Here is a 23,295-nt window from a genome sequence, read left to right on the forward strand (position 1 = left end):
CCTCCTTTGCCTCCCACAGCAACCTGGGATACATCTCGTCTGGGCCTGGGGATTTATCCACTTTTTGGCCTGCTAAAACCGCTAGCACCTCCTCCCTCTCGATGCTAATATGTTCAAGTATGTCACAGCCCCCTTGCCCGATTTCTATGTCTGCATCGTCTTTCTCCATAGTGAACACAGATGCAAAAAATTCATTTAAAACCCCGCCTACATCATCTGGCTCTACACACAGATTGCCACTTTGGTCCCTAATGGGCCCTACCCTTTCCCTGGTTATGTGAAGGAAGAAATCGTGGAGATACTGGCCATAATCTTCCAATCCTCCTTAGAAACAGGGGTGGTGCCAGAGGACTGGAGAATTGCAAATGTTACACCCTTGTCCAAAAAATGGTGTAAAGATAAACCCAGCAACTACAGGCCAGTCAGTTTAACCTCGGTAGTGGGGAAGCTTTTAGAAACAATAATCAGGGACAAAATTACCAGTCACTTGGACAAGTGTGGATTAATTAAGGAAAGCCAGCACGGATTTGTTAAAGGCAAATCGTGTTTAACCAATTTGATCGAGTTTTTTGATGAGGTAACAGAGAGGGTTGATGAGGGCAATGCGGTTGACGTGGTGTACATGGATTTGCAAAAGGTGTTCAACAAAGTGCCACTTAATAGGCTTGCCAGCAAAGTTGAAGCCCATGGAATAAAAGGGACAGTGACAGCATGGATACAAAATTGGCTAAGTGACAGGAAACAGAAAGTAGTGGTGAACGATTGTTTTTCAGACTGGAGGAAGGTATACAGTGGTGTTCCCCAGGGGTCGGTACTAGGACCACTGCTTTTCTTGATATATATTAATGACTTGGATGTGGGTGTACAGGGCACAATTTCAAGATTTGCAGATGACACAAAACTTGGAAGTATAGTGAACAGTGAGGAGGATAGTGAAGATATAGACAGGCTGGTGGAATGGGTGGACACATGGCAGATGAAATTTAACGCAGAAAAGTGCGAAGTGATACATTTTGGTAGAAAGAATGAGGAGAGGAAATGTAAACTAAATGGTACAATCCTAAAGGTGGTGCATGAACAGATAGACCTGGGGGTATATGTGCACAAATTGTTGAAGGTGGCAGGGCAAGTTGAGAAAGCAGTTTAAAAAAAAAAAAAAGCTTACAGGATCCTGGGCTTCAATAATAGAGGTATAGAGTAAAAAAGCATGGAAATTATGATGAACCTGTATAAAACACTGGTTCGGCCTCAACTGGAGTATTGTGTCCAATTCTGGGCACCTTACTTTAGGAAGGGTGTGAAGGCCTTCGAGAGGGTGCAGAAAAGATTTATGAGAATGATTCCAGGGATGAGGGACTTCAGTTACGTGGACAGACTGGAGAAGCTGGGGTTGTTCTCCTTGGAGCAGAGAAGATTGAGAGGAGATTTGATAGAGGTGGTCTGGACAGAGTAGATAAAGAGAAACTGTTCCCATTGGCAGAAGGGTCGAGAACCAGAGGACACAGATTTAAGGTGATTGGCAGAAGAACCAAAGGTGACATGAGGAAAAACGCTTTTACTCAGTGTTTAGGATCTGGAATGCAATACCTGAAAGGGTGGTGGAGGCAGACTCGATCACTGCTTTCAAAAGGGAGTTTGACGTACCTGAAGGAAAAAAAATTGCAAGGCTATGGGGAAAGGGCGGGGGAGTGGGACTAGCTGAAGTGCTCTTGCAGAGAGCCGGTACAGGTTTGACGGGCTGAATGGCTGCCTTCCGTGCTGTAACCATTCTATGATTCTAAGGGCATCAAAGGTGGAGGTAAAGGTGTGATTGAGCAGATAGGTAGCTGCAGAAGTATTGTGGCGAATGGAGGGCCAAAGGCCAGATAGTTGAAAATTTGAAAGTGCTGTTGTAAGTGACTTGGGGAAGTGTTTTTTCCAGGGGCAGATGCAGAAGGAAGTGGGGTTGGAAGGCTTCAACTTTGCTGGCAAGCCTATTAAGTGGCACTTTGTCGAACGCCTTTTGCAAATCCATGTACACCACGTCAACTGCTGAGATGCAAGGAAATGATCAGAAATGGCCTTATCTGTGATTGAGACGATGGGAATCGAGAGGCCAAGTGAGGTGGCAACATCGAGGTTGTGGCCGTGAAAATGGATAGGAGAGTTTATATGGAGGGAGAGGTTGAGAGAGGACAGGAGAGCAGTGAACTTGGTGGACACAGCGCAAGGTGAGTTGAGATCAGGGTTAAAATCACCCAGAATGAGAAATCGCTCGGTGCAGAGGGTTAGGGAGGAAAGCAGTGACGATCTCTCCATGAGAAACTTGGCATGGGGCTTGGGTGGGTGGTATAGAATGAGGATTTTAATCTGTCTGGTTGGAGAAGGTCTTCTCTTGGACCATAAGGAAACTTTCACTTTGAACATTACCTCACTGGTTTTGTGGTTTAGCTGATTGTATATATGTGTACATAAAAACATTAGGTACTTTTTACGGAAGATGCAAGATTTTTAATCAAGAAAATGCCCTCTACATGGAGTCCGATTGTGTATACAAACCAAAATAGCAGCGACTAAAGTCACAAAGGAGCAAATTGTTTCGAACTTAGAAATTGAAGGTGCAAAACTTAGTTTATTCTTAACATTTTTCAATGTAAATTCTCTTCAAATCATATTTGCTTTAGCAAAATGTACTACTTCTTGTCTAAAGTTTTACATCTATAACTGACTGGAAGAAATCTGTTTTTGTTCTTTTTGTTTGTGTCTTAATTTGGGGGTTTTCTCTGTTCTCAATCACAAACACTGACTTCATCAAAATTATTTTGCACTCAAGTCATTTAGTTGCCACTACTGTTTAAAATAAAAGTGAATCCGACAAAAGGAGCATTTGCTCTAAAATGTGTGCAATTTTATACCCTGCCCTGTAACTCTGATTGAATTGCTTGCACTTTGAAGCTGAAAAAATAATTGGTGAAAGGGTACAACGTATCTTGTTCCTTGGTATACTGAAAGGCGTAGAAATTAGTCTTCAGTTTGAAGAACTCTTCCTAGGGGACATTAACACATGACAATTGATGAGCTAAGGACAGAATGCTGGGAGATAAAAAGGACATAACTGTGAATGCTTGATTAATGGTCTTCTCAGCATGTAAAAATAGCTGCTACTGCAGAACCCTATCAATTTGTAATAAATGCAAGATTGTTCAAATACACTTGTATTGTTTGAAGGCAAAGTAGATTAAATAGTGTACATAAATTCTCTTGCTGCTAAATTTTATTTTATTCATACGATCTATGCAAAGGGAGATGATAAGAATGTGTAGAAATCTGCAGAAAATTGTGGTAAATTCTATAGCAATGCTTTGGTGCAATCTGTCGGACAATTTCCCAGTTCTAAGTGTGGGGTTTGCTTCATTTAACTGACATCATATGATGCAATTGAATGTAGACCTTTATTCATGTGTATCTATAATGCAAATTCATGATGTGGCACGGAGTTCACTGGTCCAGATACATTTTTTTCTGTAATATGCATTATAGTAGATAATTTGTGCTAATTAAGCTAATAGCAGTTGAAGCAGCAGTAACTTAAATAGTCAATTTGTGAGAGCAAGAAAATGTACTTTCACAAATAGGTAAAAATTGGAATACAAGTTTTGGCATTTCCTCCTCTTGGTCTTGAGTGACGCTGTGAGTCTTGGCTGTTCTCGTAAGCTTTGGCCAGGCTGGAACATTTTGTCATTTAATTTTTTTTGCTGTAGAACTGTAAACATTAAAGCTATTTTTAATGGAAAGAAATAGTAAGAAGTCAAATGACTTTTGAAAATTCTCATGGTTGTGATTGTTCGAAATGCTACCTTTATTAGGGTAGGAGGGAAAAGAGATGAGTATCAATTTACAATGTGTCAGAGTGCACGAATTTTAAATAAAGGTACAACTTCCCTCTCCATCCATTTTTGGAAAATGTTCATTAATCTGCGATTAGCCTAAAATCAAACTTGTTTGCCATGTATTTTTTCTACTGTTTTTGTGGTGTTCTGTTTTTTTCCTTTGTGTTTCAGCCATTATACATCTTGTCATCTTCAAATCTAGATTTATCTACCAACCATACTGACTCAGTCGAATCTCACAAGCTCCCTTTATCAGACTCTAATGTGACATATGTGCCAGAAGATAAACATGATAATGGGGAGAGAAGCAAAACACAAACAGAGAATGATTATCAGGGTATACAAGAACCAGCTTCAGATCCTAAGACAGATGGCAAAGAAATCAAGAGACAGAAATCTCTGAGGAAAAAGATGGAGGATGGAGTACATTCCTCTAGCAGAGTCTAGTACTAGCTGAGTGCTCTATGCTAGCATCTAAAGGTATCTGGGAGTTGGGGGTTAAGAATTGCATATTTCTATATTCTGGAAATCCAAAAAGGGAATCTTAAATTGAATTGATGCTAAATGCAATGCAAAATAATCTTATTAGTAAAATACCAACTGCGCATGATCCACAATTCTGGCTATTAATATAAAGATTGCTTGTATCTAAAAACTGCACTGATAACTTGTTCGTTAGAACCTTTGTTTAATATCAATGTGTGCAGCAGTGTTGTTGATTACCACTCCAATAGCTACTTAAAGGGTGTTGAGTGGCTGAGTGATGCTCAGTAACCTATTGATGTTTCTTGAATAGAATTGCTCACTAAATGAATGTCTATACCGACTGCATAAAAACAATAACACGTACATTCTAAAACTGGAAATCAACAACCGAAATGTACTGCAGCCTTCTGGATGGGAAATGTATAACTAATGCAACTCTCTAGCTAAATTTACACTAAATATCTAGACAATTTAGTTTTATATTTCCTTTTATCACGTGCCACTTAAAAATAGATTTATGACTATGGCAACACAAGTTTGAACTTGAATAATTGAAGAGAATTGTTGGATTGAAGTGTTCACCGAATTCTCGCGCAATACTCCCATAAAATGTATTTCTCCTTCGAAACTGATATGCCACTATAGGAATCCAGGATCATGACTTAAATTATAAAGTCTTTCCTTTCATTATCAATGGTTGCTTAAGTGCACTTAGAAAAAATATGGTTAGTTCATTTTATTTGTAGAAGTAGAAATCAAATACTCATCACCTGAAATGTAAATCTTTAGCCAAGTCTGCAATGAGGCATCAGTAATAATGATGGAAAATTTTGAATTGGGAAAGCACAAATTGTTATCAGAGAAAGTCAATCATTGAATGATGTAAGAATTGTAAATAATTATGATCACGATCTCTGCAATTGACTAGCCATGGAATTTGAGACTGGTATAGAAATAAGTATGTTCCATCAGTGACTTTATATGCAATGCTAGTGTAATAATACTCCTTCATGTGAAAGAAGTATCATTTTTGAGTGGATGCAACCACACAAAACCATACAAACCCACTTCACATTTGCAAAAAGTGTGCTTGCCATACCCAAAACTCGAGAAAAAGACTTTCACTTAAGTAAGGTACCTTGTGTCTCCGAAATCCTTTGTGCCTTACGTACAATGAATTGCAGTGACTTTTGTTATATAGTCAAATGTGGCTGCCATTTTGCACGTAAGGTCTCAATAGTGAGAGAAATGACTTGTTAACCTGTTCTTGGTGGTATTAGTTGTGGCTTGGATGAAGCGAGAATTCTTTGTTCAAGTAGTGCCATAGAATTCTTAACCTCCAGCTGAAATAGCAGATGGTTTAACGTCTCATCCAAAGGATGGCACCCATAATGAAGCAGCATTCCCTCAGAACTACACTAGAGTGTCTGCCTAGAATTATGTACATAACCCCACAAATTTCTGCGTTGAAGATGAGTGCTACCAATCAAGTCAAGCTGGTCTGATGGTTCTTGGCAATGCTGTTTTGATATTTGGATCCAATTAAATTACCTTGGATAATATTCAGGACTATTTCACCTCTACTAAGCTTTGTTATGCTCCAGTGAGAGAAAAAAAAGTAGTAAAAGTGATTCTCATGTTCTCCTATTCCAAAAAATAGATTGTTAATTAACCCAAGTTTGTAGTCTTGCCATTTAAGGTGAGTTTTTTGCCATAGAATTTAGGTAATTGCATTGTAGAGTTTTCCTTTTTTTCTTCCTTGCTGTAGAATGGCTTTGGCCTTGGTTATGATGATGTGTGGCAGCAAAAGCTAACTTGGGCAAAGCAAGATTGATCAAATACTGTTTACCATTGAAGTGCAAGTGGATGTTGTTCACCACATACTACTACTGAACATTCAATTATGCTTTTAACCTTTCTGCATTCAGCACACTTTTTCCTAGAATCCTAGTTATTTTCACCCAGGGGACTATAGCAGTAACCCCGTTAGCACTTGTTCACTCTGCAGCAAGGTGAGAAGCTAGCACTAAAACTTTGCCAGTTATGTATGCTTTAACAACTGTTTGTTTGTTTCTTTGTTCACATGCTGTCTGTACAGTTTTGATTTACTGCATCACCCAAATCTGTGTCTACCTGCATTTTTGTATTAATTTGACTGCAATAAATGAGCTAATCCAGTGTACAACTGACCATAATTAATTAAAATTTTAGTTGAATAAAACAATTTGATTCAAATTGAGTATAAATCTTACTGTCTGTGTATTAGCCTAGTTGGATATTGCACATGTTTCAGTAGTTCATAATGGATTTGTGGAATTATATAAAGCTTTTTCCCAAGCTAAAGGAAGTGACTCTGTGCAGAGGAAATACTGATATAAAGTACTTGACCCATAACCCACCCCACCCCCTCCTCGTGGTCCGGCCCATGTGATTAAAGGTGAAGTTCAAAGAGTGAACTGCCTCAGAATTCTTTTACACCTGGTTTTGAAACTAGGTATGAAGACCAAATTATGCAGAACTCCCTTCCGAAGGTAGTTCCACTGCTCTTGCTTTCAATGCAGCCTACAGTCAGGTTGTTGCCAACACTCTTGAGCTATACAGCAAGTTTTGTGTTCATGTGCAATTGAAATTGCTTTTCAGCTACACAAAAATGGCAGTATAGCTGGCCTACTAATGTGTTAGCCCACTGGAGCTAATGCAGAGAAGTTGAATATGGGGCAAAATACTGTGCTCCAGCTGTTTCACATGATGTTGATAAATGATTTTGTATACAATGTTCTAAAACTTCCTTGCCGTTTTAATTTTTTAAATGAAGCTCACCTGATGCTGCTTTGAAGAGCATAACACAAGCTGCCAATTTGGCATGAATCCAATGTTAGTTGATGCTTCTTTGTGGAGACCTTTTCATTGCAGTGTTAATGTGGTGCTTTGAAACTTGAATTTACTGTGCCACAGAGGAACAGCGAAGATTCACATCTAATCTGTACTGTCACTGTGGCACGGTGAGAGGCCAGAGACCTTGTGATTTCTCCACCGGGAGGAAGGGAGAGAAAGGCAGAAGGAATCCTCCAGAACTACTGATTTCAGAGTGATTTTGGAGACCTGGGTGGGAATGGCTTGCCTGCTCAACCTCCCTTTGAATAAGGAAGCTAATAAGGGAAAAGGTGAGAAAATATCTTCTCCCTTGTAGCCTGAGTCACACCTACTAATTAAGAAAACTGATAAACAAAGATACCCGGCAGGAACGGTTCGGTTTACACCCCATCCGATTTCACAGTTGAAGGCAAAATGAGGTGCAAAACGGGCGTCCAACCCGAATCCGCCCTGTTCCCACCGGGCAGATTAGGTTAAAATTGGGGAAATTGCAAGTAATGAGCATGATGGTATAAATACTGTATGTTCAAGTATTTCCCTCCCACACTGAAAATTCTATTAGTAGCTCCAACAGTTAAATTATTATATTTTTCACATTTTAATTGTGTCTTTGTAGAAATAAAATGTATAGTTGTACATTGTATTTTTAAAGCTACCTCTACTTGTAGAAAGAGGAAACCTTCAATGAATTAATCCTTCTACCAGTTAAAAATGTAGAACTGCTATTATTGCTAGGAAGGAGAGGTGAAGAGAATGAATCAATCTTGATCCAATAACATTGGATCTTTTCATCTTTGTCTTTTTCTAGAAACAACTGATTTAAAAGCCCAGGAGGATCTTATGGACATCTGTGAAGTAGATGAAGGATTTTGTTCCAGGGCTTCAAACACAAGCATTATAATCGGTAGTACAGGCAACAAGCCATCTGCTGGGAAAAGTCAGTGGAAATCATTAGGCAGCAAACCTGGCAGAGATAGAGAAATGGCAGACGAGACCTGCCGGGAACATCTTGCTCGTAAGCAGTCTCAAAGAGCCGTGAGTGAGAATCTGGAGCTCGTGTCCATGAAAAGACTGACTCTGACTAGCAGCCAGTCCCTGCCCAAGCCAGGAAGCCACAGTCTGGCTAACACTGCTACAACACTCTTCAGTAAATCATTCGAACAGGTTAGTGGTGTCTTTATTGGAAGCAGTCCAGCCAGTGCCACAAGTAGGAATACAGCAGAAGCCAACAGATTCTCAGCTTGCAGCCTTCAAGATGATAGACTTGTACTTGTGTCTGATCGAGACCTTCAAGCTTCCATCACACAACAGCCGAAGTAACAACGCTTGCCTAGCTTTAATGTTCATCTCTCAACAGACATGTAACTTTTCAATATGGACATCAAAGAAAAGTTTGTATATTTTTTTGTAGTTGGTATAATTTTGATTTATTTTGTCAAATGCAAAACTGTATTTTTATGGAGCATAAATACTGTGTGAGGCTTCAATTTTTTAAAATCATTAATGTGCCTGTAAAAGTATTCATTGAACAACAATGAAAAGTATGGTGCATAACTCTTCAGAACCCTTCATTAATATGCATTCTTAATTTCTCAAAAGATGGTGTTTGAATAAAAATAAACTATTTTATAATAGTGAATAACCTAGAACCTTCTCACTTGAAGAAACAGCCTTGCAAAATTTGTTTCTGTTGTGATCTGTATTTTGCTCTTAACTAACAAAATAACAAGTTCAGTTATGTAATTTCGACCACATTCAATTGAATTGTAGTTTGAGGGGAGACAAATTGCTATAGTGTAGAAGCTGTACGAGTTCATGGTAATAATGTAGAATTTTTATATGAACTTAGTCGAACTGGATTTTGTAGCTAGCTTGTATCTTGGGCTTTATAGGCATTTAAGTAGTGTGTATATTACATATACATATATACACATCTACATCTTTGGTCCCTTTTTCAAAGACATTTTTTATAAACAAATGCTGCTTTGAAACAGTAAACGTAAAAGTGTTTCTAATTCTAAGATCTCTCATTAACTATTACAGAAGTTACCAGTCAACCTCGATATACCAGAAATTGAAAAGGCTAACTTGTGGAACAAAGAATAGACCTGGTTGAGTTTTTGCAAAAATCAGTCCTATTGTGTTTCAAGCTGCCATTATCGCACTTTGAGCAGAAATGTTAATTTTAGTGCAACATTTACAGACTGTTAAGACAGTTTATTATTTTTAAAAGGTCAATTATTGTGAAGCCGGTCTATAGTTTTAGAAACGACTGCCTTGCTAAAATATATGTTGAAGAATAAAATCAATTTGAGTAAAATTATTTGGTACAAAATAACTGATCTATTTTAGTTTCCTTTGTACAAATTGCTGTACCTCTCTCGAAGATTTTCATTCATTTCTTTTTTATTTTTGTGCCAGGTGATAATATACTGTAGTTACTGAAAGAGTAAAGAGCCATATTAAAGTGGATTTGTAAGTTTATGGCCTAGAAATTCGAACGGGGCGCCAAGCTCGCCTGGGCACCGGAAGTTCCGCCCCGGAAGGAGCCGATTGCGCCAGTGCGATATTCAGTTTCAGCACCCCAAACGGAAGCGGGGCACTGCTCGAGGCGCCCCGCGTCCCTCTTGGGGCGCTGAAACTGAATATCGCTGCGCCACACGCTGCGGCACGGCGCGCTGCGGTACTGCAGGCCTTCCTCTCCTTAAAGGGGAGGGGCCTGCACCAGCGCGATCAGAGATCGCGAGTGCCGGCAAAAGAGCCCAGCACTGAGGAGAGGTGCCGGGCTCTTGGGACACAGCCGGCACTGCCGGGGGGGGGGGGGGGGCTCAGGAGGCCGGGGACGGTGGCGCGAGGAGGTGCTGGCAGGTGGCCAGCAAAAAAAATGGCCGCCCCGCACCTCCCCTTTAATTAGCGTCGCAGATTGCGACCGGCGTTACAGCGGGGGGCGCGACCCAATATCGGGGCGCTGCGCACACCGATGATGTCATCGGTGACGGCGCAGCGCTACAGGCTAACACCGCCATTAGCGCCCCGCTAAATTTCACGGGGGGGCGTGGCCAGTGGCGCTAAAGCCACTAAGTGCCCTCTTTGGGCGCTAACTGGTGGCGCAGCCCACCGAATTTTTAGGCCTATATATTTTACTGACCCATTAACACTTGCTAGTCATGTAATTATTGTTTTACAGTTATATTTGTGTAATTTTTTTGTACAAAACTGGAATATAGTTATTTTGTAACATAACTCAATTTTATTGCAACTTCTACGCATGCGTTTTTTTTGGTAGGGTCACTGGGACTCCGTAAGAGCAGGAAATCAACTGGTTTTTTTTCCCCTTCCTTGGTCCAAGGCAAATTGTAATGCCCAGATTAAGATAAGACAACTTAGTGCAGACCAGGGGTCAAACCTGAGACTTTCCTGGTCTGTATGAAATGGTTCCAAGAGTACTTTTATAAAATGAGACATGCAGATGCCTACATGATGCCTTTTAATGATGGAATAGCATAAGCATTTAAATGATTTAATAAATGTCATCACTACATGTTTATATTGGATAGATAAACAGATTTGAGAAATGTAATGGTTTTTCAGCAGTTTTATGCTCTGATATTAGCTGATACTCTGTATTTTATATATTAGTGTATTCATTTAGAGAGCTTGACTGTTGCTCAAATGTTGATTATCTATGTACCCCATGTCTGATATTTAATATTCTCAATATCTAATATAGCACTTTATTATCCAGATTTATCCTTGGGAGTTTGATGCAATAGTGGGAGGTGCCAGTTAAAAAGACCACATGCATTCTATAAAAATTGAAGTCTGGATTAAAAAGTGAATGAATCCAAGTGTTACACACTGCTGTTGAATATCTCATTATAACATGTGACTGCCATCTTAAATATTTTCAGACATGTACTGTAAAACATGAAAACAACTTAAGATAACTGACGGGTAGGTGTTTCTCAAAGGGTTAGATAATAGGCACACCTGCTTTGGTTGTTTTTCTCGATTTTGTAAATTTGCCTTGATTAGAAATGTTTACTTTTGTATTAATACTGGCTTTAAGTATTCAGAAATGTATTTGTAACCATTTTAATTGTGCTGCCTACAATTCAAACTAGTATTCTACACTTTTAAATAAGGGATGACTTGAGTAACTAATTGATAACTGTTTCCTTTACAGAAAATTAAAAATCATTATTTAAAAAAAAAATCAGCATTGCATAATTATCTTAGTTCTAGACAAGTAATATAAATTGGGAAAAGATCTAATAGGTTTTATTGTCCTGATTCGTCAATTTCACTAAGATTGAAGAATATGTCTTGCTTTTTTTGGTTGAGAAGTTTAATTTGTTTCACATTAGTTGACTTTTTAATATCTCCATTAAGATGCAGAACTGCAATTACCAGTTGATATAATCTTTAAATTAGTATCAGACAATTCTGAACTGTTAAAATTACTCCACCAATCGATAAGTATGGAGTGAGAGGCCACATAAACTTTCTGCAGGGCATTTTACAATTTGTTTTATTTAGATGTTAATATCGATACGTAGCTTTTTTATATTTGATGAAACCACGTGTACAAACTGCCTTGGCTGTGAGCTCAAATTTACCCGTGGATACATCAGAAAACTGGCACAGACATTACAGCTGCCTCAATCAGTATTTTCCAAGTACCCTGTAAATGAAGAAAATGTGAGGATTTTTTTTTCATTTTACGTATTTATTCTCTGGATGGGAGTGACCAGAGTTATTGCCATTCCCTAATTGTCCTGACAACTGCTTTATTGAAATAAAAACAGAAAATGCTGGAAATACTCAGCAGGTCAGGCAGCGTCTGTAAAGAGAGAAACAGTTAACGTTTCAGGACGAATAACTGTTTTATTGAGTTGATTTTCACAACTTGTCACGGTGAGATTTGAACTCAACCTAGCACATGGGTGGGGGTCAGCATAACCCTGCCAGTCATCAGCTCGTGTGGGGAATACCCCGTGCTTTTTGACTGGCTGGCTCGGATCCCCATCAAGACCAACGGTAAGACCTCCACCCACTTCTTGGGTGAGTCACCCGTTTCCTTCCTCAGCCTTTCCTTGATGGTGCGGTTTAAACGCTCTACAGGACCCGATGACTGTGGATTGTAGGTGACATGCCATTTTCCTTTAATGCCGAGTACCATGAGGGTCTCCTGCATGACCTGTCCGGTGAAGTGACTCTCTTGGTCAGACTCCACATACTGTGGGAGTCCCCATCGTGAGAACACTTCCCTGACCAGGATCTTGGCTGTACCCAACGCGGTAGCTGTGCAGCATGGAAAAGCTTCTACCCACTTTAAGAACACATCCACCAGGACTAGGCAATACTTGTAGCCTCCCTGGGCGGTGATTAGGGGCCCGATGTAATCGATCTGGATCGACTGCCGTGGTCTCTCTACCCTCCTAGTGTGTCCCAAAGATACCTTCCTTTTCTGGGGGTCAGGGTTATTGGCAGCACACACCAGACAGCCGGCACCGAACTCACGGACTTGTTCCCTCAGTCCTGGCCACCATCTTGCCTGTTCCACCCTCTGCCAGGTGGCTTCAGACCCGGGATGCCCCGCTCCTGGACCCTCATGGGCCAGTTGGAGGAATTCCCTTCTGTGCTGCTGCGGCACGACCCATTGCTCCCCCCTGAACAGCATGCCTTCCTTCATGGTGATGGCTGCTGTACCGTACGGGCCCTCTACCTTCTCCCCTTTTGCGAGCACGTCCAGGACGGCTCTGAGGATGGGATCCCGTACCTGGGTCTGCTTTATGTCCGGAACCAAAGCTACCCCTTGCGTGCCTCCCTTGTCCCGGATTGCGGCTACCGACCCTGTCTGATAGGGGTCCCAAAACTCTCCTTCCCTAGCTCCCACTTGGTTAGTTCATCTGCCCTTTGATTCCCCTCTCTCAAGGGCTCTGTCTTCGAATGGGCCTTAACCTTGTGGATAAAGACCGTCCCTTCGTTCCCTACTGCTGTCATGATTTTCTCCAGCAGAGGCTTGATGGCCAGTGGTCTCCTGTCGGCGGAGGTGTATCCCCGACAGGACCAGATGGCCAGGTATTCCATACACGAATTGCACGTGAACATGCTGTCCGAGCAAATCGTGTATGGGGTCGGGAATTTCTCTGGGTGTGTAACCACGTACACTACCGCGGACAGTTCAGCCTGCTGGGCGCTCATGGTGCAGGGGAGCTTAATTGCCAGGGCAATGTCTGCCCCTGGGTCATAAACTCCACACCGAGAGTTGTTTCCCAGCAGATACTGTGCTGGAACCATCCACATAGATCTCATGGCCCGTGGGGTGTATCCCGGCCCGAAAACCTATGTCGACTTCCCATACCCCTTCAACAGAACACCTGTGGGCCGTCCCTGGATAGATCATGTTGGCTGCGAGCTTGGGCTCGCAGAGACCTTTTACCCTTATGTCCATCTGGGAGAGAAGCAGGGTCCAGCGAACAATACGGGTGCTGCTCACTGTCCCATCCTTAATTCTCCCATCTAGGAGCATCTGGGTGGGCGTGTGATGGGTGAGGAGGGTGATGGGCGAGGTGCCTGTGAAGATCAATTATCTTTTCACAGCCCAGTGAGTGGCGAGAAGATGCCTCTCACAGATGGAATAACCCTTTTCTACCTCTGAGTATTCTAGAGGAGTAAACCACTGGTCTCAGCTGACTGTGCCGCTCCTGGAGCAGCACTGCACTCAGACTGTCCCTGCTGGCTGCTACCTGCAAGAAAAACTCTTTCTCCCCATTTATCACCCCTAGAGCTGGTGCGGTCTGCAGATTTTTCTTGAGGCTTACAAATGCTGCCTCGCAACCCTCATCCCAAACACACTCCACTCCCTTGTGTAGGAGTCGGAGCAGAGGGGCTGCTGTGGCGGCGTAATCATCAATAAAATCCCTGCAGTACCCTGTTAGCCCTAGAAAGGATCTCACTCCTGTCACTATACTGGGGGCTGGTAACTCCTGTACTGCCTCCCTTCTTGCTTTATCTATGGCCCTTTCTCCTCTTACAGCCAGCCCTAGGAACTTTACTTCCTTTTGGCCAATCTGTACCTCCTTGGGGTTTACCTTAAACCCTTCCTGCTTCAGCAACTCCAGCAGTTTAGCCAGTAGTGGACCGTGTTCCTCTCCTTCATCAGTGAATAGGAGCAGGTCATCCACATACTAGACTAACTGTCGGGGTCGGCTGAAACCTTTTAAGCAATCTGCCATACACTGATGGAAGATGCTGGGGCTGTTGTGGAACCCCTGTGGTAGGCAGTTCCAAGTGTACTGTTGGCCCTTGAACGTAAAGGCGAACTTGTACTGGTCCTCTCTCCTCAGAGGGATGGACCAAAACCCATTGGAAATATCCAGCACCGTGAAGCTGGTCGCGGAAGCTGGAATACTTCCTATGAGGTCGGCGACTGTTGCTACCGTGGGTGCACAGGCGGGGATGTTCCTATTGAGCACCCGATAGTCCACTGTGGCTCTCCAGGAGTTGTCCGGTTTCCTAACCGGCCACAACGGATAGTTTACATGGGTGGCTATTGGTCTCAATACCCCCTGTTTGACCAAAGAGGTCATGGCCATTTCCATGTCCTTCTCTGCCTCTTTTGGGAAATTATACTGCTTTTGTGGTCAGGTCATGGGGTCCCCATCTACACTCACTTTGACCCCGTTCACCCTCCCACAATCATGCTTGTGAGTGGCAAATGCGCCGCGATGTGCTCGCACAAATGCCTGGTACTCCACTGGAGTGTTACTGACCATTTGCTCGAGGTCATAACCCTCCTTGGGTTTTAGGGTACACAGGGTCCCCTTGCCCTGCTTCCCTGGGATAACTGCCACTTCACCCTCCTTGCCGGTGCATGCTCCCCACAGACAGTGGTTCCTAAGATCCACTAGGATCCGGCGGCCTATGATAAAATCAGCCCCCAGGATCCCCTTCCCTTCCTGCTCCCACTTCATTAGAACACAAGTCCACTTGGTGTGGAGTGCTCCTAAATAAATGGACAGCGGGACAGAGAACGAGCCAACTTGCTTGTTACCTGTGAACCCACTAAGCTGTATGGGACCCCGTTAGAGGTGAGGTAGCGGGGTTATCTGAGTAGACTCTGGTGCTTGAAGCTCCCGTGTCCAACAGATAGGTCCCTTTTACCTTTTCCACCTCCATCTTAACAAGCGGTCTTTTCCATACATCGTACTCAAGGGGACACAGATAGACAGGCTGCGCTGGCTCTAGTTATAAGTCTGTGTTAACTGGGGGGGCAGATGGAGTTAAAGCACCCGTGGCTGTGGCTACCTTCCCTGGGCCAGCCAACAAAACCTGAAGTGCAGCTACTATCGAATCTACTTTGGGGGTAGAGGCCTGTGTTTCTGCCTTTGGGGTGGGAGCTGGGGCATTCTTTCCTGCACTATCCTTCCAAGGATTTTTACAGTCCCTTATCCAATGCCCACTCTTCCCGCACCCGAAGCAGTTACGCCTCACGTCAGAAGGGTTACCCCCTTCCTGGTGCCATTCCTTCTTACCCTGGCTGGGTTTAAACTCGTGCACTTTCCCTTTTGTCTATGGTTCGTCTGCCCCCCTACCGTTGCGGTAAGCCAGAGTCAGCTGTCTGACCACTGTCTCCTCAGTGACCTGGGGGGCCCTTTGGGTCGAACCACAGCTCGGCCTTAGCTCTGATCCGTGGCAAGCTGTTTGCCACCAGACTTCGGAGCCAGTGAGCCAGTTTATCCTGGTTCAAGTTAGCCCGGTCAAGATCCCCATTACAGGCACTCCTGTACACAGGCCACATCTCCCCTGATAACTGGGTAGTCTTCTCCACCCGGGAGAACAGACTACCATCATTCATTCCCATCACCTCCAGAACTTCATCCCGGAGGGCAGCGTTCTCTTGCACTCAGCAGAGAGGGACTGGTACAGCTTGCCATCCAAGGTGAACAGGAGCATCTTGGCCATTTCTGAGTCGTCACACTTATTAATGCCTGCTGCTTGTTCCACTTCCAAGAAGTGGACTGAAGGATCTCCCTTGTGGGTGAGCTTACTCAAGTGGCTTACCATAGCCCTAAGCTGTTGGGTCCCATGGGGAATCACAAACTGGCATTCAAGGGGCCCCAGGCCCCCACCTCCCCCCGGTGGGCCAAACTTTTGCTGTCGAGTCGGGCACATCGGCCCCGGTTCTGACCTTCCCTGCAATTATTTGCCCACTTCACCCTGCTGCCAAACCGAGTCAAAACCCAGCGCCACAGGTGGCGGTGGTGTGCACTCCTCCCTGTCTTCCCTACAGATTACTTGTCCCTCCTGCTGCCCAACCGAGTTGCTCCCCGGCGCCACAGGTGATGTCTGCACAGCTTCTACTTCCAGGTTTACTCGGGCCACACCCGGGCTCACTAGGCATACCATGCCTTTTGCCCTGGATTGAGCAAGTTTTAAACTGTCTATCTGCTTTTGACAGGGGCCGTGATCTCCTGCTTCAAACTCCCTACTGCATGCTACTTGATAAGCTGCCTTTATATTCCTATACGGCTCCTCCTGTTCCCTTAACTGTCTGGTTAGGCGAGCGTTCTCTTCTTTCAGTACCAGCTCATTTCCCTTTGCTTCGGTGACTTGACACCTAAAATACTCATGTCTGTTTCTGTGTTTCTCTACTAATTGCAATTTCTCTTGATTCTGCGCTTGTAATTCCTGCAATAGTTCCTCCCCTGCTACAGCTCTAGCCTGAGACAGTTTGGCTGGTCGCCTGCAGCTCTGCTGTCAAAGCTTTCACCTGTTGGTCTAAAAGCTGGATCTGTCGTAGAGCACAGACCAACCAGATGGCCTTCTCTACCGACTTTTTATGATCCTGGCTCTCAGTCCATTTGGCTGCAGCGTCTATAGGACGCCCAGCACGCAACAGACTGGTTACCCACTTCTTGGTGATATTCACCTTCTCAAAAACGTGTGTGTGTGTGGTCAGCTTCACCTCTGACTCCTTTGAGCGGTTCGAATCGCTCCCACTCCCTTTTGTTCTAGACTTTGGACTTATTTGGGGGTCGTAATAAAACTTGCAACAGACACCTGGGTTAGTCAAAAGAATTCAGATCTTTATTTTGAGACAGGAAAATATACAATACAATAAAAACTTACACTTTAAAAGGGTGGGGAACACACGGAATAAGTGAGGGAGAATTACAATGTACAAAATCCCTTTCCCTCCCAACCCCACTACACTAGCTAGGCTGGAATCCAGAGGACTAGGAAATGCTCACCAAAAATGACACTTGACAGTTGTAGAGGTTCACGATTTCGGGGTTCTCTTTAGTTCTGGCGGTTGGGGCCTGCCATACCTCGGATGTGGTAGAAGACTGCACCTGCATTGGGTCCTCAGTTGGGTTTGGTCCGCTGATGCGGTTAGTCGCTCTGTTAGATCTATCGGGTAAGTACCCAATTTTCTTTGGTTAGGGCTAGTTTTAGAGTCTTTTTGTGTCCAAATCTTACCCAGGGGTAAGTTAAACTAGCCTGTAGAGTGGAAACAAGTCTTTTGTTTGAGAGTTTTTCGGCGGTTGGTTCCTTGTTGGTCGCGGTGGGCCAATATTACCTGGTTGGTGGTAATATTGGCTGGTGTTGGTTTCTGTAGGCCTTTGGTTGCCGCGATCTCTGTTTCTTCTTTCTTCCTTCGAGTCTCCGTTGATCTTTCTCTTGAGCTGGTTGGCTGAACTTGAACTCGGACTGCACTGCTCTCTGTTGTCTCAACTGCTCGTCTGTACTGCTCTACACACTGAAAAAGCAGGTTTCAATTATACTAATTTGGGGCCTAGCTTATCTGACCGCCAAATCTCGGTTTCCTTTGTTGAATTTGGCGGGCTCGTTATTTTTAATGTCTTTTTAAACTCTAACGAGCTTCGGGGATGGCCCATCCAAACTTAATCGGCTTTTAACTGGTTTCGGGATTGCCTTGAAACCAATTTAAAATGCAAAATGTTTGTCAATCCTTTTAAATTGACTTTGGACTGTGGTTTGTTTACGGTAACTGTAGGGCTGATGTTCTTTCTTTTGTATGGCTGGGGACATGTCCTGTTTACTTGATACCTGGCTCTGCGACTTTTGGGCAGGAAAACAGGCTTCATTGTCCTCATGTAAAACTGGGGCGTCCCTGGACATTCCTCAGACAGTCCAATATCCAAACCTCAGGGGTCCACCCCACCTCCCTGCTGTTCCAGCCTTTTGCAAGCCTGAACATGTCTTTTAAACCAGCCAAATCTTCCTGGGATTTTTGTTTTAAATCCTTTTTGTCCAATAACTCTTTAAACAATCCAAAAAATCTCTTCTTTAAATTAACTCTTTGAAATCCTTCTGTTCTGGCCCGACCACACTTTTACCCCTTTTCCATGTTCCTTCTGTGATGTTCCAAAAATCACTTTAAAATGACTTTCCTTCTGTTCTGGGGTTCTGCGGAAATTTTCGAACCTTACAACCCCATCCTCAACCCCCACGTTCCCACAAGGCCACTGGAACAAACCTAGAAGGGGGCAAAGGCTTGCTGCAGGCCCAGAGACTGGCAAGTCTATTTCTTTCCACCCCACACCCAAGACCACATTCAAATTACTGGTGTAGACGGCGCTAGTCTGGTCCTGAGCGGCACACCGCAACGGCTCAAGCAGGCGTAGGCTGCCCCTTCAGAGAAGACCTGGCCACTGACACCGACTCTCTTCCCCACCTGCTCCAGACAGCTGTTAAGCGGTAAAGAACCCGGTCGCTGTCAATCTCGGCCAACGTAGGTTGCTCTACAACCTTTGGGCCGGGCGCTCAGACCGCTCCCTCCCGGTTGCCTGCCCCGGAAAAGAATAAAATATGACTATCCCAGGAGGAGACAGACCCCAGTCAAAGGGGCAGATCGTGCAAGGATTTATTAAAACCGCCGGGCCCCAAGCTCTGAAAATCATGGCACCAGGATGAATAAAGGGCGAAACTGATTTTTCCCCCATCTGGCATATAGGTTTCAAAAAAAACTTACCAAGATAATCTCCTCGAGCAGTGAACCTGCCCAACATGCATTGCCAATGGAGTCCAACAGTGCTCATGCACAGTCTTTGTATCTGAGACTTCCAATAGACTCATACATAGGGGAGTCTTCTGATGGCAAAACCAACTCCTGGGAGACTACTGATGGAAGAAACCAAACTCGCGGACCCCCCGGTTCAAGATGCACGTGTCCCTGCAGCAACCAATCAAATGAGGTGTGGCGAAGCTGAAGACAGCAAAAGCAAAAAATTGAGTTTTTGCTGCTGCTCGAGGATTAGTTGGTGGGCTGGATACGGTCCACAGGCCATATTTTACCCACCAGTGCTCTATCAGCTGGTCTCTAAGTCTATGCTGCTCTACAGTAAATAGACCCAGCTCTTTTAGTCTAACTGAGCAACTAAGATTCTTTAGCTAGGAATCATTCTTGTAGTTCTCTTCTGAACCTTTTCCAAGGCTACAATATTACCTGTTATGTGAGGGGCCCAAAACCGGTTACAGTACTAGATGTGATCTAACCAAAGACCTGTATAATGACACAATGGTGTCCTTTGACTTGTATTGAATGGTTCTATTAATAAAACCTAATACTGTTTGTTTTGGTTTTGGCGTCTGTGCATTGGTCATGAACCTTGAATGATCTGTGCACAATAACACCTAACTCCTTTTCTCTTCAACCACTTTCAGTATGGTTCCTGTGAATAATAAGTATATTCTGTGTTGGTCCGACCTAGGGTTGCAAAGGGGTGGAAAGTTTCCAGTAAATTTCTGGAAATTTTCCACGGGAAGTTTAGCTTGGGAATTTTGCCCAAAAAAGCACATGCTAGCATAATATTGTTTTTTTTGTATTTCTTTCTTTTTTTTCCCCACAGGTCCTCTCTTAAAATTACTAACAGAGATGGAATCTTAATTATTAAGGAATTTCTTAATCAATATATGTTTATCTTCTTACTTGGCTTGTTTTAATAATTACAAGTTTTGTGTGTGACTGTGAACAAATGTGTCCTGATTGGTTGGATGAGCGATTAGCTCCCTCTATTTGTAATATTTGCATATCGAATTGTGATTGGCCTGCAGGCATCTGTAAGACTGCTATAGTTTTTTTAAGATCCAGGTTAGGGGTCCTGAGGGAAGTCATTTTGTTTTCTGCTGATGTTGTGATGATGCAGTAAGTAAATCAGACTTTATACCAAATAAACCAGTTACTTGTTGAACTCTGTTGTCCTTCAATTTAAAATATACAAAATAATACACTATTGGTGATGTAGCGTCGTGTGTGTACAGGTCATGCTTCCATCACATGGAGCATCAGCAAAAATGTACTCACCCTGTTGCAATCGTGCTGATCGACCGCAGTTCGACACAGATGAATGCCCTTTATTTCTCTGCATAGAACAATGCCACGTTTACCGTCGGATGTGTGGAAGCATTTTACCCCAGGCATTAAAGATGGAAAGACTGTGTACATGTGCAAACACTGTAGAAAGCCATATGTAAAGAATGCCACAAAGATGCAGCAGCATTTATCCAAATGCAACAACTTCACTCAAAGCTCACAGCAGTCAGCCCAGAGTTCCTCTGCTTCCATTCAAGAAGATGATGGTTCTCATTCAGCATCAGGCTCTTTATCATCAGCAACTCCTGGCCCACTTGGAAGGTTCTTTGATACAATGGATAACCATAGCCAGAAGAATGCAGATGAGTGCCTTGCTCGAGCTGTATATGCAACAGGCTCACCCCTCATGCTCACAGCCAATGTGTACTGGAAGAGATTTTTCAATGTTATTCACCCTGCATACTGTCCTCCCACCAGACATGCTTTGTCTACTTATTTGCTGGAGGCTGAGTATAACAGAGTCCAAGGAAAGCTCAAAGAAACGATAGCGATGGCAGACTGTGTTGCAGTTATCTCAGATGGGTGGTCAAATGTACAAGGCATCATAAACTACATCGTCTCCACTCCTCTCCTAGTGTTCTTCAAGAGCACAGACACGAAGGACAACAGGCACATACATTGCTGATGAGCTGAAAGCGGTCATCAACGATCTTGGATCACAAAAGGTCTTTGCAGTAGTTACTGACAATGCTGTGAATATGAAGGCTGCTTGGGCTCAAGTAGAGGAGGCCTACCCTCATATTACGTCTATTGGGTGCGCAGCTCATGGGCTTAACCTGCTCCTCAAGGACATCATGGGTTTGAGAACCATGGAAGCACTGTACAAGAGAGCCAAGCAAGTTGTTAAGTATGTCAGGGGAAAACAGGTAGTTGCAGCAACCTACAACTCCAAGCAAATGACAAAGAACAAGAACACCACACTGAAGCTGCCCAACAACACTAGATTGAAGGAGATGACGCTGTCTTGTCAGATGTTCTCAGGCTTTTTACTGATTTAAAAGAACAAATCAGCATTGCCCTACCCACATCCCTGCTGCTCAAAGCAGAGGAGAAGGCAATTGTTCAATTCATACAGACGCGTCAAGAATTTTGTGTCAAGCCGATTCATGCTGCAGCATACATGCTGGACCCAAAGCATGTTGGGAGACCAATACTTTCTGGAGAACAGATCAACAGCGCTTACAGTGTGATTTCTACCCTCTCACACCATCTCAATCTGGATGTGGGCAAAGTTCTGGGAAGTCTGGCAAAGTTCTCTACCAAGCAAGGTCTTTGGAATGGGGATGGGATATGGGAATCATGCAAGCATATCAGTGCACATACCTGGTGGAAGGGACTTTGTGCATCTGAGGCCCTGTCACCTATTGCATCGGTGATACTCCAAATCCCACCTTCATCAGCGGCCTCTGAACGAAACTGGTCACTTTTTGGGAATACGCATACAAAGGTGTGCAACAGGCTGACTAACAAGAGAGTGGAGAAACTGGTGGCTATCCGGGCGAACCTACAACTTATTGAGCCAGATACAGAAGTGTCCACCACACAGCTAGACACTGACACAGAGGAGGAAATGGACACGTCCGAGCCAGAGTCAGAGAATCAGGAGGAGCAATGAGGAGTAGAAGACTCAAAGGGACAAAATAAGGACAAATTACAGGCTAAATAAGCTGACGCTCTTTTTATTTTATTTTAGATGGGTCTTTTTTGTGGGGGTTCAATAAAGTTCAAAATTATAACCTAAATAAAGTTTTGAAAGCCTGTTTTTATTTGTATGGAACAGTATGTCTATTTTGACGACAAAGATAATATAAGGGTCAGAGACAAAAACCATCAGTGTGCAAAAAAACTCAAAATTCCTGAAAATTCCCATGGAAAGTTTCCTCTTTTAAAAATTCCCAGAATTTTGCAACCCTAGTCCTACCTACATGCACCACACTGCATTTATCAAAGTTAAATGCCATTTACCACTCCTCTACAGTCTTGCATTAAGTAGCTTGTGGCTGTTATTGATGAAGTGCCTATCACACAGATACATCAAATTTGATTTAGATGAACCAATTTTCTGATTTAAATGTTGAGACAAAGGTGAAGGTGAAGTTTAACCTCTCCCTCCCCCCTCTCCCAGATGTTTTTAAATCATAGTCAATTCCAGCCAACACTGCAACACGTTTCACCATAGAGCAACGGTCAGGGCCTGACGTTCCACACGTAATGACATCAATCATTCCACTGTGGGCAGTCACTGAGTGACATTTCCTCACAAGAAAATATGGAAACCCTGAAGGACAAATAATTTTTTTTAGTCAGGCCATTTCACTTACTGCATGCAAGCTTGGATGATCCTATCTCCGAATAGAAATAATTAGTATTTACACTGCCTTTCAAATCTCAGGACACGACAAAGCCCCCTCAGTACTTTAGAAATGTATTCAATGTTGTAATGCAGGGAAACGTGGCAGCCAGTTGCGCAGAGCAAGGTCCCACACATGGCAATGAGATAAATGACCAGATAATCTGTGTTTTAGCAGTGTTGGTTGAGGGATAAATGTAGGTCATGATGCTGTTGGACATCTTGGAGAGTTGAGGGTTAATAATTGAATTTTTGTATCTTGGAGCAACAGGCTTTCGAAGATAAACAGGATGGCTTTGAAGTGCCATGAG

General features: G+C 43.4%; 1 protein-coding gene across 3 annotated transcripts in view; it reads left to right on the forward strand.

The window, feature by feature from the left end:
* The window catches only part of hycc1 (hyccin PI4KA lipid kinase complex subunit 1), a 127,841-nt gene extending 116,396 nt beyond the window's left edge, over positions 1-11,445 (forward strand). For 2 of the 3 annotated variants that reach the window (XM_085980756.1, XM_085980753.1), the window contains one exon: positions 8,038-11,445. In XM_085980756.1, coding sequence (XP_085836882.1) covers positions 8,038-8,549 — 512 coding nt within the window. In that variant the 3' untranslated portion in view covers positions 8,550-11,445. Of the gene's footprint in view, positions 1-4,071; positions 4,350-8,037 lie in introns of those variants that run through there. The other variant, XM_085980757.1, reaches the window with a different exon arrangement.
* Positions 11,446-23,295: the final 11,850 nt, after the last annotated feature.

The sequence above is a fragment of the Somniosus microcephalus genome, unplaced genomic scaffold (assembly GCF_052327205.1).
Source record: "Somniosus microcephalus isolate GS21.2 unplaced genomic scaffold, FLI_Smic_1.0 scaffold498, whole genome shotgun sequence".
NCBI lineage: Eukaryota > Metazoa > Chordata > Chondrichthyes > Squaliformes > Somniosidae > Somniosus > Somniosus microcephalus.